The 20,090-nt window shown below is 45.5% G+C and overlaps 1 protein-coding gene across 3 annotated transcripts; it reads left to right on the top strand.

Moving 5' to 3' along the window:
* Nucleotides 1–141: 141 nt before the first annotated feature.
* On the top strand, nucleotides 142–17,827 carry LOC142485936 (uncharacterized). 3 transcript variants are annotated; one of them, XM_075584602.1, is made up of 4 exons: nucleotides 142–284; nucleotides 2,620–2,682; nucleotides 3,646–3,764; nucleotides 15,969–17,827. In XM_075584602.1, the coding sequence occupies exon 4, from the start codon at nucleotides 16,211–16,213 to the stop codon at nucleotides 16,964–16,966; it is 756 nt and encodes a 251-aa protein (XP_075440717.1). In that variant the 5' UTR covers nucleotides 142–284; nucleotides 2,620–2,682; nucleotides 3,646–3,764; nucleotides 15,969–16,210; the 3' UTR covers nucleotides 16,967–17,827. The 3 variants fall into 3 exon arrangements, with proteins under 3 accessions (XP_075440717.1, XP_075440715.1, XP_075440716.1); XM_075584600.1 differs by lacking the exon at nucleotides 3,646–3,764; XM_075584601.1 differs by lacking the exon at nucleotides 3,646–3,764 and having other exon boundaries at nucleotides 162–259.
* The last annotated feature ends 2,263 nt before the right edge of the window (nucleotides 17,828–20,090 follow it).

Below are 20,090 nucleotides of genomic sequence, written 5' to 3' on the forward strand. Positions count from 1 at the left end.
CATTTCCTTATTAGCTCATATAGGGGACCCTATTACATCTTCTATTTGGGATCTCAGTAAACTGTATTACTTAGTGTGGGCATAACGCTTATCCAAGATGGCGGCTCTGGCTTCAGTGGCGCTTGTGAGCATGTGCAGTACTAGCAAGGCTCCTATTGGCTGTGACAGAAGGCTATGACGTGAACAGGGGGCGTGTCCTGATTAGACATGGCATTGGCAGCACCATGCTGGCTTCTGCACATATGTGATCCTAACCTAGGTCTGTGATCCCGGGAGCAGATCAGGTGATCACTCTTATCCCATCCCCCTCTTATCCCATCCCCCTCTTATCCCATCCCCCTCTTATCCCATCCCCCTCTTATCCCATCCCCCTCTTATCCCATCCCCCTCTTATTCCACCCCCCTCTTATCCCACCCCCCTCTTATCCCACCCCCCTCTTATCCCATCCCCCTCTTATCCCATTCCCCTCTCTATAACTGTGAAATAAGGGGCACAGTGAGGAGAGGGGGGGATAGAGGCACAGTGAGGAGAGGGGGGGAGAGAGGCACAGTGAGGAGAGGGGGGGAGAGGCACAGTGAGGAGAGGGGGGGGAGAGGCACAGTGAGGAGGGGGGGGGAGAGGCACAGTGAGGAGGGGGGGGGGAGAGGCACAGTGAGGAGGGGGGGGGGAGAGGCACAGTGAGGAGGGGGGGGGAGAGGCACAGTGAGGAGAGGGGGGGGGAGAGGCACAGTGAGGAGAGGGGGGGGGGAGAGGCACAGTGAGGAGAGGGGGGGGAGAGGCACAGTGAGGAGAGGGGGGGGAGAGGCACAGTGAGGAGAGGGGGGAGAGGCACAGTGAGGAGAGGGGGGAGAGAGGCACAGTGCGGAGAGGGGGGAGAGAGGCACAGTGAGGAGAGGGGGGGAGAGAGGCACAGTGAGGAGAGGGGGGAGAGAGAGGCACAGTGAGGAGAGGGGGGAGAGAGTGGCACAGTGAGGAGAGGGGGGGAGAGAGAGGCACAGTGAGGAGGGGGGAGAGAGAGGCACAGTGGGGGGGAGAGAGGCACAGTGGGGGGGGAGGCACAGGGGGGGGAGGGTAGAGAGGGGCATAGTGAGGGGGGGAGAGAGGCACAGTGGGGAGTGGAGAGAGGCACAGTGAGGGGGAGAGAGGCACAGTGAGGGGGGAGAGAGGCAAAGTGAGGGGGGGAGAGAGGCAAAGTGAGGGGGGAGAGAGGCAAAGTGAGGGGGGGAGAGAGGCACAGTGAGGGGGGGAGAGGCACAGTGAGGGGGGGAGAGGCACAGTGAGGGGGGGAGAGGCACAGTGAAGGGGGGGAGAGGCACAGTGAGGAGAGGGGGGGGGAGAGGCACAGTGAGGAGAGGGGGGAGATAGGCACAGAGAGGAGAGGGGGGAGAGAGAGGCACAGAGAGGAGAGGAGATAGGGGGAGAGAGGCACAGTGTGGAGAGGGGGGAGAGAGGCACAGTGAGGAGAGGGGGGAGAGAGGGGCACAGTGAGGAGAGGGGAGAGAGGCACAGGGAGAGGTAGAGGCACAGTGGGGGTGGTGTGAGAGGCACTGTGGGGGGGGGAGAGGCACAGTGTGGGGGGGAGAGAGGCACAGTGGGGGGGAGAGAGGCACAGTGGGGGGGGGGAGAGAGGCACAGTGTGGGGGGAGGGGAGAGAGGCACAGTGTGGGGGGAGGGGAGAGAGGCACAGTGTGGTGGGGAGGGGAGAGAGGCACAGTGTGGGGGGGAGGGGAGAGAGGCACAGTGAGGGAGAGAGTGGCACAGTGAGGGGGAGGGGAGAGAGAGACACAGTGAGGGGGGAGAGAGGCACAGTGAGGGGGGAGAGAGAGGCACAGTGAGTGGGGGAGAGAGAGGCACAGTGAGGGGGGCAGAGAGGGGCACAGTGAGGGGGGGGAGTTACAGTGAGGGGGGGTGAGAGGGGCACAGTGAGGGGGGTGAGGGGCACAGTGAGGGAGGGGGAGAGGCACAGTGAGGGGGGTGAGAGAGGCACAGTGAGGGGGGTGAGAGAGGCACAGTGAGGGGGGTGAGGGAAGCACGGTGAGGGATGCACAGTGAGAGGGGGAGAGGGAAGCACAGTGAGGGGGGGTGAGAGAAGCACAGTGAGGGGGGGTGAGGGAAGCACAGTGAGGGGGGGTGAGGGAAGCACAGTGAGGGGGGGAAAGAGAGAGGCACAGTGAGGGGGGGTGAGAGAGAGACAGTGAGGGCCCTGCCCAGTGAGGCGCAGAGAGAGGGGCCCAGTGAAGTGCAGAGAGAGGGGCCCAGTGAGGGGCAGAGAGAGTGACCCAGTGAGGGGCAGAGAGAGTGACCCAGTGAGGGGCAGAGAGAGAGTGACCCAGTGAGGGGCAGAGAGTGACCCAGTGAGGGGCAGAGAGAGAGGCACAGTGAGGGGCAGAGAGAGTGACCCAGTGAGGGGCAGAGAGAGAGGCACAGTGAGGGAGGCACAGTGAGGGGGGCACAATGGAGAGGGGAAAAAATGATTTAAGAATGTAGATACATTTTTGAACAATTGCTCTCATGATCGACTTTACTTTTCTTGTATTTTCCCTGTGCTACTTATTCTGCTCCATACGAAATGTTCCTAATATTTCAATATAATAAGATAAATCACTTACATTTTTCAGTGTTCTCATGTTAACGGAGGAAGGGAGCAGCGTGATTGAGAAGACCCTGGGGAGCGATTCATGGTATGTTTATCAATTTAAACTTTTACATCCTCATAACCTTTTATAAAACACAGAACATATGCAAAGAAACCTGCAGAATGGTCAGTGTGGGGATCAAACCCACGACCTTGGCATTAACACCACAACTGAGCTATCCAGCAAGGAAGCAATTGTATGTAGCACATGAGCCAGCGCAGGTACTGCTGGGAAAGTATCTTACTCATCACTTTGTGTATTTAAAGGAACAAATAACGTTTCAGGGCAGCCGCCCTTTCGTCAGATCCCCCTCAGTGTGCACAAGCATAAAACATGGAAGTAACAATGACATTCGCCCCCACCCACTTGGCGCCAAAACGCCATTAAGCCGACCCCGTTCCAGGCGTGTGGAGATATCTCTGTATCAAAACCCTAAGGCTGCGAACCCGCTGCGGCCGGCGGTGCGCTCGTTACTCACCAGCAGGGGTATCCTTTCCTAGCCGGTCCCCCCTCGCTGCACGGCTCACAACGTGCTGTGACGCGTCAACCGCCAGGGGATGCAAGAAAATTGTGATCCCGAGCGGTGACGCGTCACGTGGTGCGCTGATGAGCCTATCGGCGGTGGGAGCGGGAGCTGTCGGACAGCTTCCTCCACAAGGTAGTGTGTGTGTGTATATCAGCTTATGTGAGGAGGGCATTTGTGGGGGAAGGGGGAGGGAGCGGGAGCTGCTTACCTTCCAGCAGCCCGCAGCAGCTCCCTCCTGCAGCCCGGGAGACCGAGCCCGAGGGGAGAGTAGCGGGTCCCTCCGCTCAAACCACGCCCCCACTCCCGCTTCGGCTCCCTACAGACCGCATATCGCGGTCTGTGCCTGTCAGCGCGCCGTCTGTCTGCAGTGGGGCGCGCTGACTGAGGGAGCAGGGCCTTAGCCTAACACTGTTGCTCTGAACAGGGTTTGGTAAAAACTACCTACATGTATGGGAACATTATTCAGATCAGTGTTCCCACAGGGACCGTCTGCTCCCGATATGCCCATTGTGACACACTGCTTTCAAATGAAAGAACTGGCGGTGAGCTCACAACTAAGTTACGGAAATCTGTAGAGCTGATTTAGGAACGGATTTTTCAGGTATATTTGTACTACTTACCTTGGTTATAAGTAATGTGTTAGTTGTGCGCCCGTGAAAGAATCTCTGCACACACTGCAGCTATTCTGGGCACTTACCATACAAACGGTGCCAGGCTTATATAGACTTCTTTTTTTTGGAGCAAAACTGAGGTTATTTACACCCAAGTATCCAATTGGCAGGTTACTCACATAGAGCCCTGTCACATCACAGGGAGGCAACAGGTTTTTTGATTCATGTCTTTGATTCATGTGGTGATCAATTATTGCCACACACTGACCAAAGGCTAACTGTATACATACACTTGGACACGTAGCTCCAAAGTGTTATCCCTTTTATATAACCTTCAGCTCATAGGTGCATAATCAGGAGCCCTTAACGCACAGGAGTCTATTAACCCCAAGGATACCGCAGTATGCTGACGGTGCTACTCAGGGTCTCCACACACAGTATAACAATGTGTCGCAATATATATCGTTACACCTGTTTACTAACATTAGTAAGGATCGTAGCGTAGCAAGAAACTTAGGCTAAGGCCACACTGCCTTCTCCAGCGTGGAGGGGTGCGAAGGCTGTGACGTCACCTGCGTGAAGCGGGTGCATTTTTTGGCCATGGTGGACGCACCGTGGGGGGCGTGCCTAGGGGTGTTACGGAGCTGGTTTGCCCTCATTGGGCGAACTGGTCACTTGACCTGCACATCGTGCCAAGAAATCAGTTTCAACTGTTTTCTTGAGCAACTCATGCCCCCTCCTGCTTGCGCCCGCGCGGTCTGACTGACATCAATGCCTGTAGGCAATGTGATCGCGCCCCGTGTGGACGCCTCCGCGCGGTTGGCGCAACCATGTCCGAGGCCTTAGTATAGCTACACTGTGCATGGTACTGGTATTATTGTCTTTATACCTAGTCAACACTACACAGTCTTCTATTTCCTGATACTCCTGGTTAGCACTCACAGAAGTGCCCTGTGATACCAATTCATAGAACACCCTACAAGATGTTTATTTTTAAACTTTACGCTTTATTTTAATATTATGCCCATTAAAAGTTAACATTTGAATCAATTCATCAAGACAACACGTGGAATTCTCTTTCTTAGTACCCCATTGTACTTTATTGTTAGTGTCACGGCGACCAGCACTTTTAACACTTTTTCCCTTCTGGGATCATTCACTAGGCAAAACAAGGTAGTGGAATAAAACGAGGGTTATTCGGGTGAAATCCGCGGACACACAATGAATACACAAAATGCAGGAAGAATATACATTTACTGGGTGTCTGGGGGTGAAAACTAGCCTCAAATAGGTGCAGGGCCCCTGCTTCGGAAGGCTTACCCTGACCAGTACCTGATCCCGGGATACGTGGTACTCTTTTTGGGGAGACTGCACAACCGCGGCCACTTCGTTCTGTTCTGAGAACTTGGTCCCAGTGTATGACTTAGGGCCTCATGCAGAGAGCAGCGCTAACAGGAAAAGCGGCATTTTTTGCCGAAATCTGCCTTTAGAAAGGCACGTAATGGCGAGTTTTGAAAGAAGCGCCATTTTTTTTTTTTTTTTGCAAATCTCGCCGCGCGGCTGGCGAGAACCTAAATCTCTCCATTGTTGAAAACGGCCGTATTCAGAGAGGCGCGAACGCCATCTAGCGGCTGTTCACGCCAAAAAAAGTTGGCAAGAAGCTGGAGCTCGGTGGGGGAAGAAAAAAAAACGCGATTTTTTTGCAACAAGTTTCAACAGCGCTCATATCGCCGGTTGAAACTCTCCATATGCAGACAGGATTTTAAATGCAGTTTTATGACCTTTCTGCATATGGAGGTTAAATCACGCCAAAAAAGGTACTATTTTTTTCTTTCTCCAATTAATTCCACCGCTGCTCTCTGCATGAGGCCCTTAGTCTCAGCTGGGCAGGTTTTCCCAGCTACAAAACTGAAGCCGGTTGCTCTGCTATTCGCAACAGAGCAACTTTGAAAATCCTGCCAGCGCCTCACCGACTCAAGTCACAAGATCGTCTGATTCTCTGATTGGCCAGTCCCCTTTTATAGACCTCTGTGTTCTATGTCCAACATGGAGAAGGAGCTGGCGACCAATCAGAGAACGGATCACAAGACAAAACACAAAAAAGCAGGGGCACTTTTGTAACAAATGTAGTAGTGTATTATAAGAATAACTGTAATGAAACAAACTTGGTATTGAAATAAAAATAGAAAACTTTGCCTGTGTGAGGTTCACGCTTCTTAACCTGGTTGGGGGTACCCCTGTTACCTATGGATCCCCTCAGCTACAGGGACACTTTTTCATCCCTGTGCCTCATTTACCTTTCTGGGCTATGCTGAAGCAGGGAACCCTAGCTGTGAGTCGCGCAAGCGTTTTCGAGGGGAGATATTGCCGGGACAATGTGCCTATATGTATCCAGGTATCAGGCATGCTTACCGGGTACATTTTTAGGGGAACCGACAACTTTGGAACCCAACTACCTATGCACATTCTGACAACAATTCCTCAGCAAATACCCCCTTGAAACTCGTGCCCTAGCAATCCCTGCTCACTAACATGCCCGGAAAGATAAAAACACAAAAAATATCTTTATTACAAGTCATGCATTGAAAGATGCAATGTTACTTGGTCCAGGAGCTAACTCTCTTGAACCCTTATATATGTACGGATCAGGAGTAACCATGAATGGGCTTGACCTTTATTGAGAGCCTGGTTACCCCCTTAACGTCACACTGATGCCCAATACATCTCATAGTTCTAGGGCCAAGGAAACATGAAAACAGAAAAAAGCAGGGGTCACATTATTTTCCACATGTATTATCCCTGGCTTATGGTGCTTATGTAGCTACCAGGGACCCCACGGGTTCAGGGGTAACCAGAGGGCTTAACCTTTATTAGATAACGTAATTACCCCCACCCGTCACACACATAAGAATATTCCAGTGCTTGTTTAGAATCTTCTAAATGGACTTATACTGTATGATTTATTAAATGTAGTAATAAACTTTGGAGCCCCAAATCTTTTACTTCCTTGACTCTGGTTATAATCAGAATTTTGCTTCCTAATTATTTTGGCCCTGGAATCAGCTACTAAGGCAGATCGGTTCATAGCTTGGCCCTTACTCAGGGAGTTTAGGACCAATTGTCCATCATACCCCTTATCTGTAAACTTCTTACTCAAAGCTTTAGATTGTGAAAGAAAGTCCCTTTCACAAGAACAATTTCTCCTGATCCGGTGAAATTGGCCGAGAGGGACATTATTTAACCATTTTCTATGATGATGCTCCGTGTGTTTTTGGCCGCTAGATTTTGAATCTCCTCTAATCAAGGACTTTCCTTTCACTCAGGACTTTGCTAGATTCAGTCCTCAGCGGACCTGTTCTACTATCCCTCATGAGAGGACTGCCAGGACTGAGGTTTATACCAATGGGATTGCTGGCTGGTGATTGTCACAAAAGCCTTTTCATTTCCTTCCCTTATGAGTGCACTTGTTTCCCTCCCCCTTCTTTTTATTACACTATGGGGGCGTGCATATTGTTTCTTACACACACATTTCTATCCCTCTGGGACAAAGGAGAAAAGTGCTTTATACATATGAGTGAGCACTAAATTAGAAGTATAACTCAAAACTAAGTATGCTGTTACAGTAGTGCTACCCATTAGCTGGTTTATCTCACACTGCTAGATCTGCTGCCAAGAAAAGCAGTGGTTGTGGGTTCTAGTCCTTTTGGGTCTGACACCATTCCAGTCACTAATCTTGTTTTTAGGCTCATCAACTTTATATAGTTGGCATGGAAATCATTTTAGGAATTGTGGGATGGGACTTACTTAAATATACTTTGCACATCTATTAGCATGTCTCCAAAGCTACCTTAGGCTGCGCTTAGAGTGCCCGGCACGGCGATGTCGCTCCAAAACAAAACAATTGACTCCGTCCATGGAGTGACATCGCAACCCAAAATTTGGAAGCCGGGTAAATCAGATTTTTCAGAGACCGGCGCCACATGTTACTGTCTCTGAAACAATCAATGACGCTGTCGCTAGCGACGTCGCTGAAAGTAAAATTATAACTTTCGCGGGTGGCGACAGGTGACGTCATCTGTCGCGTCGCCGTCACCAGCACTATAAGCGCGGCCTCGGGTGTGCTCCATTTGCAGCACAGGCATTTCTCCCTAATTTAATTGGAGAAAGGTTTGAGGGGATACATACAACTGGAGACACTACTAAAATGGAAGTCGCCCCCCTCCTCCTCCGTTTCCTTCTTGCTTTGCATAGCGTCTAGAATTAAATGTAAAACCCTAGCTGTGACAGGAGACCAGAACACCCGGATCAAGGCACCAGACAGGACAAAGCATTTCAATAAAGAGTATTTATTCCAGCCGCAGCCAGTAAGCACTGCACAAAATCACAAACAGATCTTTTACTCACTGAGACAAGGAATACGGGGGGAATCCCAGCTACCTGGGTGCCAGGCGCCAATTCCAATGTTTACCCGGGTTTTGCTTCCACTCCTGTGGAGATCGAGACTGCCCAGACCTCTCTGCAATTCACGACAGAGCATTTTAAAATCTCCCGCTTGGTTAGGCTCCCAGTCTCGTTTTCAGGTGTCTCCGGCACAGCCGCAGAGCACACTGCTTAGTTCACCTCCACGTCAGGATCAGACTGAGCTCTGGAAGTGAAATCGGCAGCTCTTTACATAGTTTCTGGTGGAGGCCGAGATCCATGGAGGAGAGCTGCCAACTAATCAGAGCATGGATGCCACCGAGACCTGAGTCAGTTGGGGCTTAGACCCAGACTTAAGATTTCAGTTTCAGCCAGATACCTCTTGATTGAACATTGTCCCTCATTCCCTCTAGATTGTAAGCTCTCATGAGCAGGGCCCTCATTACTTCTTTGTATCTGTTTGTGCATATTTGTCCTTACTTGTATGTAACTGATTATGTAATATACATAACAAAATGTACCCCATTGTACCACACTTCAGAATATGTTGGCGCTTTACTAGTAAATAATGATAAATATATTACCCAGTACCTGGCATTCCTGCCCATATTTTCAGTACCTGGAAATTACCCAGACCCCGCGCTAAGGGGATGGAACCCGGTGCCAGGTAATTTCCGTTTTGCTCTGCTCCCTTCGTCCTCCTCTTGGAGAACGGCAGGAGCAGATCAGCAGAAGACACCTGCAGCTGGCGACGGAGGGTGAGGAAGACCACGGTGACATGCTGGTGGCGGTGGGAGCAGCAGACGACATCCATCAGGCGCTGGCAGCAGAGGACGTCACTCTTCAGCCGGTGGGAGCAGCTGAAGTCATCCTTCACAGCCGGTGCCGGTGGGAACAGAGGAATACGTGACCAGAGCAGGAGCGTTACTATAGGACAACTGGTGAGGAGCGGCATGGAAGTCGAAGTGCTCCCCTCCGGCTGTCCAATAGTAATGCTTATGCTCCGGTCACTTGCTAGCACCGGCTGTGAAGGATGTCTTCAGCCGCGGGAGCAGTAACGGCCTCTGCTGCCACTGCCTGATGGATGTCTTCCGCTGCTCCCACTGCCACCAGGATTTTGCCGTGGTCTTCCTCACCCTCTGCCGCAGTCCTCACACCCTCCGCCACTGGCAAGTCACAACTACCAGGCCGTTTTTTTGTTTTGTTTTTCGGTTACCCGGTCATTTTTGAGACTTGGTGCAACAATAGAGGAAATATTTATTTCCACGTATGAGACAAAAATGTAAAATGATTTATTTGGGTGTTTCTTTGCTTTCCTCTGGGTGATTGTTCTATTCTAGTTACATTGTAAATATAACTTTAATTATGATTCTGTATCTGGCACAAGTAGAATTTTAAAACATACAGGACACCTACAAGCTCATATTGAACCCCCAAAATAACCACAACATATTTATAAGCATATGTATCACAAAGGAGTGCTACTGAGCATGGCAATATCTATTTAAAACCAGAGACAGAACATGAAACACAGACAGAGCTCAGTGCACATCCAGTGAAACTTATACACGGTACAGTGCCTAAATATATATGTATAGATATCTATTAAATAAAATGGTCTTTTAGTTTAACATTTTGGCCAACGTGTTGTAAGCCCTTGAGCCACTACACGGCAGACCACATCTCAAGGGTACCTAACACTAATATAAATTCTTGATTTATAATAAATCTGTCAAAATTAGTTGCATAGTTCTAAGTCTGATTGAAGCTCTTATTAACCTGTACATTACCAGGAAAAGCACTCTGTATTAGATTTGTCACAATCAAACTGCAAGCAAGCAAGTTCCCCTGAGAGTGGCAGATGCAATGGAGTGAGCTTTTAACCATTTAAATGTGGGAGGGGGTGAACTTCAACTAGGTAGGAGGAGCCACCCTCCAATCAGCTAAGACTAGCTGAACAAGAATTGTAAAACATACAAGCTCATATTAAACCCCCTCCCACATTTAAATGGTTAAAAGCTCACTCCATTGCATCTCCCATTCTCAGGGGAACTTGCTTGCTTGCAGTTTGATTGTGACAAATCTAACACAGAGTGCTTTTCCTGGTAATGTACAGGTTAATAAGAGCTTCAATCAGACTTAGAATTATGCAACTAATTTTGACAGATTTATTATAAATCAAGAATTTATATTAGTGTTAGGTACCCTTGAGATGTGAAAACAAGAGGAAAAAAAACAGCGCAAAAAAACCTCAGTGTAGTATATTAAAAAATAATTTTATATAACAAAGGTGAGTATTGCACGTACATCAAGATAAAAAATACACAGCATGACATGTTAGGGACATGTTACCACTCGGCGGGACAGCAGCGCACGAACACGGTGTAAGGACTTGGATATCCTTCCTCCGGTGGCAGGGGCCCAGGATCGAAGAGACCAGCTCGAAGTCGAAATTCCTTCCTTAGCACTGGGGATACCGCTGCCGTCGATTCAGAGGAGGTGTTCTCCTGATTAGTTCCGGGTTAGTCCGCGTGTGCGTATGACGTCAAGTGGCGTCTCTCTACCGTCCGCGTCGCGCCGCGCTGGATAGTTAACCAGACAGGCGAAAGTCCCAAACACTGCTGTGCAATCAGGAAATGCCTCAGGGGGTAAAAGAAATAAAGGAACGCGCCCTCTCCTGCGCGTTTCGTATCGAAATACTTCTTCAGGGAATGTTGGAGGAAGTTCCGGGGGCGCTTCATATACCCTCAGCTCTCCCGTGATTGGCCGCACTGAATCAACTCAACTCCCCACACCTGGAGAGACGTAAACCCATCCAGTGGTGGGTCAGAATTAAGACAGGCGGCCCCTCACCTGGAGATATGAGGGGTTAACATAAAACATTTAACATTACTAAGTCACAATTTTATTTAAACATCACAAGGCGACAAAGAGTGCTCTAAAAATGGAGACGAAAAATTAGTAACATTCCAATACATAATAAATACACAGAATACTGCTACCTAATGTTAAATGTTCAAATGATATGGTCTAGGTCTAAAAAACAACGCAGTGTATAGAGAGAAGAGATTAAAAATAGATTAAGTACACAAATAAAATTCTAATAATCACTGGTAAAAATAATAATAATGAAATGCTTGGATGGAGATCAAAATAAAGACCAAGCGTCAATCTCCTCATTTAAACCCAGTGGGGACAGAGTCTGTAGTTTGTAAATCCACAGGCTTTCTTGCTTGGATAGCTTTTTATCCCTGTCCCCACCACGTCTCCCCGACGAGACAGTTTGGATACCTATGTATGTTAATAGCGAGGGGTCACAATTGTGTTTTGACTTAAAGTGTCTAGACACGCTATGTTGTTCAAACCCTATCTTAATGTTTCTAGCGTGTTCTAAAATTCTAACTCTCAAGAATCTTTTGGTCAGCCCAACATACTGATACCCACAGGGGCATTGTAACAAATAGACCACATATGTTGATTTACAGGATATGCAATCTTTGTCAATAACATTTTATTTAGTGGTATTTGATTGAAATTTTTTACGCTCTGTATTTAACATTTTGCAAGCTTTACATTTCCCACAGCAGTAATTACCGTTGGGTTTACAAGGCATCCAAGGAATCTCTAAAGATGTACTTATTGGAGACCCAATGTCACTTGGTGCTAGGTAGTGTTTCAAGGTCTTGGCCCTACGGTAAATAAAGCTGGGTTTTTGGTGGAGAGAGGGACCCCGAATCGGATCATTACATAAAATATTCCAGTTCTTGTTAATTATTTTTTGAATGCTAGTGCTAACTGAACTAAATTCTGTAATAAATGGTACTTTTAGTTTGTCACCAGTGTCCTCATTAATTATTCGTTTTTTTCTGAATTAATAAAGAATCCCTCTCCATTTTGTCAACTTTCTCTAGAGAGCTGAGCAACAGGGCCTTGTCGTACCCTCGTTCAATAAACCTCTCAAAAAGAGAGGCCGATTGGACTTCAAAGTCAGTTTGAAGACTATAATTGCGTTTAATATGCATAAACTGACTCAGGGGTATATTGTCAATCCAGGATCTTTTATGATTGCTGGATGACAATAAAAAACTGTTGGTGTCCACTTTTTTGAAATAGGTTTTGGTATTGATATTTTCACCAGTTCTAGATACCAAACTAAGATCTAGAAAATCTATCTGATTTGTGTTAGTCTCAGAAGTGAATTTCAAATTGAAATTATTATTATTCAGATAGACCTTAAAGAGCTCCAAAGTATCATCACCCTCCGAGATACACAGGACATCGTCGATATATCTCTGCCATACAATAAACCTATCCGCAAATGGGCTATTATGCCATATAAAGTTATCTTCCCATACCCCCATGTATATGTTAGCATAACTGGGGGCAAAACGTGTCCCCATGGCTGTGCCACACAACTGTATATAAAATTGATTCAAAAATAGAAAGTAGTTGTGTGACAAAATAAAGCTGATGGCATCGATAATGAAATCACAATTTAGTGGGCGGAGTTCTATATCTTTTGTTAATATCTCCTTAATTGCCCCAATCCCTTTATCATGGGGAATACATGTATAAAGGGATTGAACATCAAATGTTGCCCATCTGTAACCATCTTGCCATTTAATTATTTTGACCAAATTTAAAACAGCAGTGGTGTCTTTGATGTACGATGGCAGTGTTTTCACATATTTTTGTAGAAAAAAATCTACATACTGCGACAAATTTGATGTTAAAGACCCAATTCCGGAGATTATAGGTCTACCCGGTGGATCGATTGATTGATTGATTATCTTAGGAAGATGATAATATACCGGTATGGTGGGAAATAAAACATTTAAAAATTGGTATTCTGATTTGGTTATCACTGTGGACTCAACAGCCTCATCGAGGAGGCCCTGTAGCTCTAAGACAAATCGTTTAGTCGGATCCTGACTGAGTTTGCCATAGTTAACAGAATCGTTCAGTATACGCATCGCCTCAGTTTCGTAATCCTCACCATTCTGGAGAACTACTCCTCCACCTTTATCTGCTTGTCTTATGATCAGATCCTTCCTATCCTGTAGTTCTTTTAAGGCTAAATGTTCATTATAGCTAAGATTATGTGGAATATCTGATGATTTAAAATTCTTTACCAGTGATGTGAACTCATTGTTCACTACATTAAAAAACGAATCAATAAAACTCCCTTTGCTATGGGCAGGATAAAACCTAGATGGTGGCTTAAAATTGCTGTGTTGACAAAATGTCAAATTTGGATCCTCATCAATAGAGTCCGAATTCAGAACTGGATCGTTTGAATCGGTTCCTATTTCTTTTTTAAGGAAATGTCTCTTCAGTGTCAGGTTCCTAGTAAATTTATGCAAATCAGTAAATAACTGAAACCCATTGGGACCACTTGATTGGGAAAATTTAAGACCTTTGCTGAGGACCAACTTTTGACATAAAGTCAAATCTATTTTGGATAGATTAAAAATGCCTTTAAAAGATTCGTTATTATCTAGTTTGATTCCCTTCTTTGCTTTGGTCTTACTCCCCCCTCTTGTTCTTCTTCTGGTGAATGGTGTCTTTTCTGTGACCTGGGAGTCTCTAGATTCTTTTTCTCTTTCTCTGACAGTGCTCCCTTTTTCTGTTGGGCCCAAGTATCGTAACTTGAGTTCCTCCAGAAAACGGGATTTTTTGGGAGATTGCTGCTCAGAGTCCTTCCTAGGGGGTGTATTGGCCCTCTTATGTTCATAATGTTTGTCTTTAGGGTATGTGTCTTTACCATGTGTTTCCTTATAGGTGTACTCTGATCTGTTGTTAGAGCTATCTCTCCTTTTATAACTCCTATACTGTTTGTCTTGTGTTTTTTTGGGATAGTTTTTATAAGACTTACGATTGTCTTTAGGCTGTTCCTTTTGGCCCCTTTCTCCTTCAAAGCGAAGACTATTTTCCCTTTTTTTCTTTTGATGTTGTACACCTTGATACAGTATTTATTAGGGGGATTTTGGCCATTAGAAACATTGCCCTTTTCTCTTTCTGATCTATTCCAATCTTTTTGTCGACCATTATCATAGTCGTGTTTGTCACGATAAAATTTCTTTTGCTTATTTAGCATAATTTCCTCCGTCGTTGACTCTAGAATCATCTTAAGTTCGCATTCCAATTTGGAACAGTCAGTATTTAGAACTAAAGGTTCCAAAATTAGGATAAAGACCAAACGTCAATCTCCTCATTTAAACCCAGTGGGGGCAGAGTCTGTAGTTTGTAAATCCACAGGCTTTCGCCGGGGAGACGTGGTGGGGACAGGGATAAAAAGCTATCCAAGCAAGAAAGCCTGTGGATTTACAAACTACAGACTCTGTCCCCACTGGGTTTAAATGAGGAAATTGACGTTTGGTCTTTATTTTGATCTCCATCCAAGCATTTCATTATTATTATTTTTACCAGTGATTATTAGAATTTTATTTGTGTACTTAATCTATTTTTAATCTCTTCTCTCTATACACTGAATTGTCTATGCGTTGTTTTTTAGACCTAGACCATATCATTTGAACATTTAACATTAGGTAGCAGTATTCTGTGTATTTATTATGTATTGGAATGTTACTAATTTTTGTCTCTTTATTTTTAGAGCATTCTTTGTCGCCTTGTGATGTTTAAATAAAATTGTGACTTAGTAATGTTAAATGTTTTATGTTAACCCCTCATATCTCCAAGTGAGGGGCCGCCTGTCTTAATTCTGACCCACCACTGGATGGGTTTACGTCTCTCCAGGTGTGGGGAGTTGAGTTGATTCAGTGCAGCCAATCACGGGAGAGCTGAGGGTATATGAAGCGCCCCCGGAACTTCCTCCAACATTCCCTGAAGAAGTATTTCGATACGAAACGCGTAGGAGAGGGCGCGATCCTTTATTTCTTTTACCCACTGAGGCATTTCCTGATTACACAGCAGTGTTTGGGACTTTCGCCTGTCTGGTTAACTTTCCAGCGCGACGTGAACGGTAGAGAGACGCCACTTGATGACGTCATACGCACACGCGGACTAACCCGGAACTGATCAGGAGAACACCTCCTCTGAATCGACGGCAGCGGTATCCCCAGTGCTAAGGAAGGAATTTCGACTTCGAGCTGGTCTCTTCGATCCTGGGCCCCTGCCACCGGAGGAAAGATTTCCAAGTCCTTACACCGTGTTCGTGCGCTGCTGTCCCGCCGAGTGGTAACATGTCCCTAACATGTCATGCTGTGTATTTTTTATCTTGATGTACGTGCAATACTCATCTTTGTTATATAAAATCATTTTTGAATATACTACACTATGAGGTTTTTTTGCGCTGTTTTTTTTCTCTTGTTTTGTACTAGTTTGGAGTGCTGAGCCATCCCACAAGAACAGCGGCACAAGCCTCATCCTAATCAGGTCGTTTTTATTTCCTTAAAAGGGTCACAATATCACTAATCACTTTTTAACCACTTATGAGCGCAGATTACACTTTTGTATCACTTTACCCTTGAGATGTGGTCTGCCGTGTAGTGGCTCAAGGGCTTACAACACTTTGGCCAAAATGTTAAACTAAAAGACCATTTTATTTAATAGATATCTATACATATATATTTAAACACTGTACCGTGTATAAGTTTCACTGGATGTGCACTGAGCTCTGTCTGTGTTTCATGTTCTGTCTCTGGTTTTAAACAAGTAGAATTTTATAAGGGTCAAACTCAGTGAATATTTGTCTTTCTCATCCAAATGTACTTTGTTGCATTGCCATGTTACATTAATACATTTTCTCACCACAGATTATCTGCAGCACATGACTGATCTGTGAACAAGAAGCAAGATAAGAAATGTCCCAACCATCATAAATTACAGAGGTGTTAATGGAAATATGTTTTAAGGACTTCAACATTGCATAAGTCTGTATGAGAACTGGAAGAAGATTACAAGAAACTCGGCAGAGCATTCCCATACATCAACATTTTACTAAATTTACAGACACCACAATACCAGAGAAGACAAAGAGTATTTAAAGAGCAGGGACATGAAAACCTACAGTGGGAAATGCAGTGATGTTATACAGCAAATAATCCATACAGGGAAAAAATCCTATAACTGCTCTGAATGTGGAAAAAGCTTCATTCAGAACTCAGATCTTGTTATACACCAAAGAATCCACACGGGGGTGAGACCCTATAACTGCTCTGAATGTGAGAAAAGCTTCAATCACAAATCTAATCTTTTTCAACATCAAAGAATCCACACAGGTGTGACACCCTATAACTGCTCTGAATGTGAGAAAAGCTTCAGTCAGAAATATAAACTTGTTACACACCAAATAATCCACACAGGGGTGAAGTCTTATAACTGCTCTGAATGTGGGAAAAACTTTGGCCTTAAATCAAGTCTTGTTAAACACCAAAAACTCCACACAGGGGTGAGACCGTATAACTGCTCTGAATGTGAGAAAAGCTTCAGTCACAAATCTAATCTTGATAAACATCAAAGAATCCACACAGGTGTGACACCCTATAACTGCTCTGAATGTGGGGAAAGCTTCCGTTATAAATCTACACTTGCTACACACCAAATAATCCATACAGGGTTGAAACCTTATAACTGCTCTGAATGTGCTAAAAGCTTCGGGCTTAAATCGAGTCTTGTTATACACCAGAAACTCCACACAGGTGTGAGACCCCATAACTGCTCTGAATGTGAGAAAAGCTTCTTTCGCAAATCACATCTTGTTATACACCAAAGAATCCACACAGGGGTGGACCCTATAACTGCTCTAATATGAGAAAAGCTTTAGTCAAAAACAAATCTTTTCAAACACAAGATAAATCACTTTGTGAAGTCTCCCTCTAACTATTGATGTGAAAATATACAAAATACCACAAAAATAATAGAAAAAAAATATTTTAGGGAAATGACAATTCCCAAAAGCTTGCCCAGATATGCAGTTTGTTTTGCAGCAACAGGATGATTGAATAGATTTCAAACTGGTATATGTAGGCATGTGTTGTACTTTAATGGGGTTATTTACTGTGATAGTGCCGATCAAGAGAACAAGGGACATGATAGATATAGATGAGATATATATATATATCTATCATCTCAGAAAATAGCCGTGTTAGTCCATTTGAACTCAGAATGATAAGACTCTTTGACACCAAAACCAAAGGACTTAATGCGGACATGGGTTTTCTCACACCCTATCAAAATTGTTTGTAATTATCCTGCTTGCCTCCATTCTTATCAACACTCTCTCCCCCCCCCCCCCCCCCAGCATCCCTCCCCCTCCCCACCTTCCCTTGTCACCGTCCCCTGGCTTCAAACACTTTTAACACCCTACCTTATCTACAGTACATATCTGTTGTTTTTTGTTTTTGTTTTGTTTCTCTACACTGTTTTAGCCATAGAATCCTTTGTATATCAGTATTGCTTGACCTGAAGAAGAGAGGAGAACTCTCGAAAGCTTGTCCTATGACATAAATTGTTAGTCCAATAAAAAAGGTATCGCCTAATACTGAAGAACTCATTTATTCTGCACCGGATGGTGGTGATTATTATCACATATGCTTGATTTTATTGTACTTTTGTAAGTGCATTTTGTACCCCCCCTCCCCCTTCCCCTCATTAAATATACAATTTTACGCTATGGGCGTGCGCTCTCTCCTCTCTTTTTTTCCTTATATATATATATATATATATATACAGTGGTTGACAAATCACCAAAAAATCTACTCGCCACACAAAAAAATCTACTCGCCACCTAGTACCAAACTTGTGCTGCTTGGGCCAATATTTACTCGCCCAGGGGTTAAATCCACTCGCCCGGGGTGAGTAAATGTATAGGTTTGTCGAACACTGTATATATATATATATATATATATATATATATATACAGTGGTTGACAAATCACCAAAAAATCTACTCGCCACACATAAAAATCTACTCGCCACCTAGTACCAAACGTGTGCTGCTTAGGCCAATATTTACTCGCCCGGGGGTTAAATCCACTCGCCCGGGGTGAGCAAATGTATAGGTTTGTCGAACACTGTATATATATATATATACAGTGTTCGACAAACCTATACATTTGCACGCCCGGGGCGAGTGGATTTAACATCGTGGCGAGCTCCTATTGGCCCAAGCAGCACATGTGTGGTACTAGGTGGCATTAGTATACATATTCAGTCAACTCTACCAGTGTTTATCCCCTGATGAAATCCGTTGAGACGGAGGAAACGCGTAGGGTCACATGGTACAGGAAACTACGGTGGCCAAGCAGCTCAAGCTCCAGAGCACAGACGTCAGTTCCTGCATCCTGCTACTTGAGCGGTGGGTGATTGAATACAGCCAGAAACATCTACCTTCCCTGCAGAGGAGAAAGGTTGTACCGGCAGCATATCCCACAGCAGGGCTGATTCACAGCAGCTACATTTGTATGCAGATGGAAGACTTCTGAAAGCTGGACGTCAGCGTGGTGCATGGGCTTGTCCCATAAATTGCTTATTTTAAACTGACAAAGTGTGAGTTGGCAATCGTCTGTTCATGATAATTAAAACCTTTTAAATCTGAATTTACACTAGGATCGGGCGCTTTTTCTTTCTTCTTTTTTTCTTAGATATCGTTGGGAGGTTGGTGATCCCAAGAATTAAGCTGCCCAGGACTTCTAATTCATTTTTTTTTTTTTTCAATGTTTTTATTAGGCATTTTTAGAGAATACAACATTTCTGACAAATTGTGTAGCCTAACATTTTCCAAAACATATATATTTTTTTTAAAAGGGGGGGAAAGAAGGGCGACCTAAGTTGTCCATGAAAAAAGGGGGGGGAGCCTTCATAGAGAGAAGGTAAGGAGGGAGGGTGGTGGGGTGGTTGAGGGGGTGGGGGGAAGAGGGGGGGGAGGGGGATTTGGGGGGGGGGAGGGTATTGTCGTCCTACAGGGCTGATGGGGTGTGGCTGGTGGGGTTCGTACTGATTTTTTTCTTATGGGAGGGGAGTTAGTCTCCCACCTCCCTGGGTTGGTCGGGGCGCGCTGGTATAGTGGAACCAGGGTTCCCAGATATCCTCAAAGGCCGGGGTTTTTTGTCTGATGTTGGCTGTGAGCCTTTCCATAGTCATTACTTCCCCAATCCTTTTCTTTATTGTATTGAGCGCTGGCGTAGCTGTTTTCCTCCAGGAGGCCGCAATACAGCATCTCGCCGCAGTGAGAATGAAGGATATTAATTTCCTGGTGGGCCGAACTATATTCGGCATGGGTGCTGCCAACAGGAAGGTCAGTGGTTCAATAGGAATTTCTAGGCCTGTGACCTCTTTTATAAGAATTTGGACCTTGGCCCAGTATTTCACAATTTCTGGACAGGTCCACCAGATGTGGGCCATGTCCCCTCTATTACCACAGCCTCTCCAACATTGGTCTGATGCCAGAGGGTAGATCTGGTTTAATCGGGCTGGGGTAAGATACCAGCCAAACATGCTCTTATAGATGTTTTCCTTAATTGTGGTGCAAAGGGAAGTTTCTGAGGCTGCCTGCCAGATTTCCTCCCAAGTCTCTCTTTCTATATTGACGTTAAGGTCAGCTGACCATCGCAGCATGTAGTCGTGCTGTGTAGGGGATGTTGAGCGCATTAGGATATTGTAAATATCTGAGATGAGTCCCTTCTGGTAGGACTTGTCCTCACACAAGAGTTCAAACGTCGTGAGAGTGGGGTATTCTGGATGAGGGCACGTAGTTCTGACAAAGTTTCTGATTTGTAGATATTTAAAGGTGTCCAATTTTGTAATTTTAAATTTGTTCCTCAGTTCTTGGTGGCTCAGGAGCTTCCCTAGGCTCAGTACGTCGGCAATCGCCTCTATACCCCGTGTGTGAAAGTGGGCGAACAGCTTAGATCCGCATCCTGGAGGGAATTTAGGGTT

Source organism: Ascaphus truei, unplaced genomic scaffold, assembly GCF_040206685.1.
Source record: "Ascaphus truei isolate aAscTru1 unplaced genomic scaffold, aAscTru1.hap1 HAP1_SCAFFOLD_668, whole genome shotgun sequence".
NCBI lineage: Eukaryota > Metazoa > Chordata > Amphibia > Anura > Ascaphidae > Ascaphus > Ascaphus truei.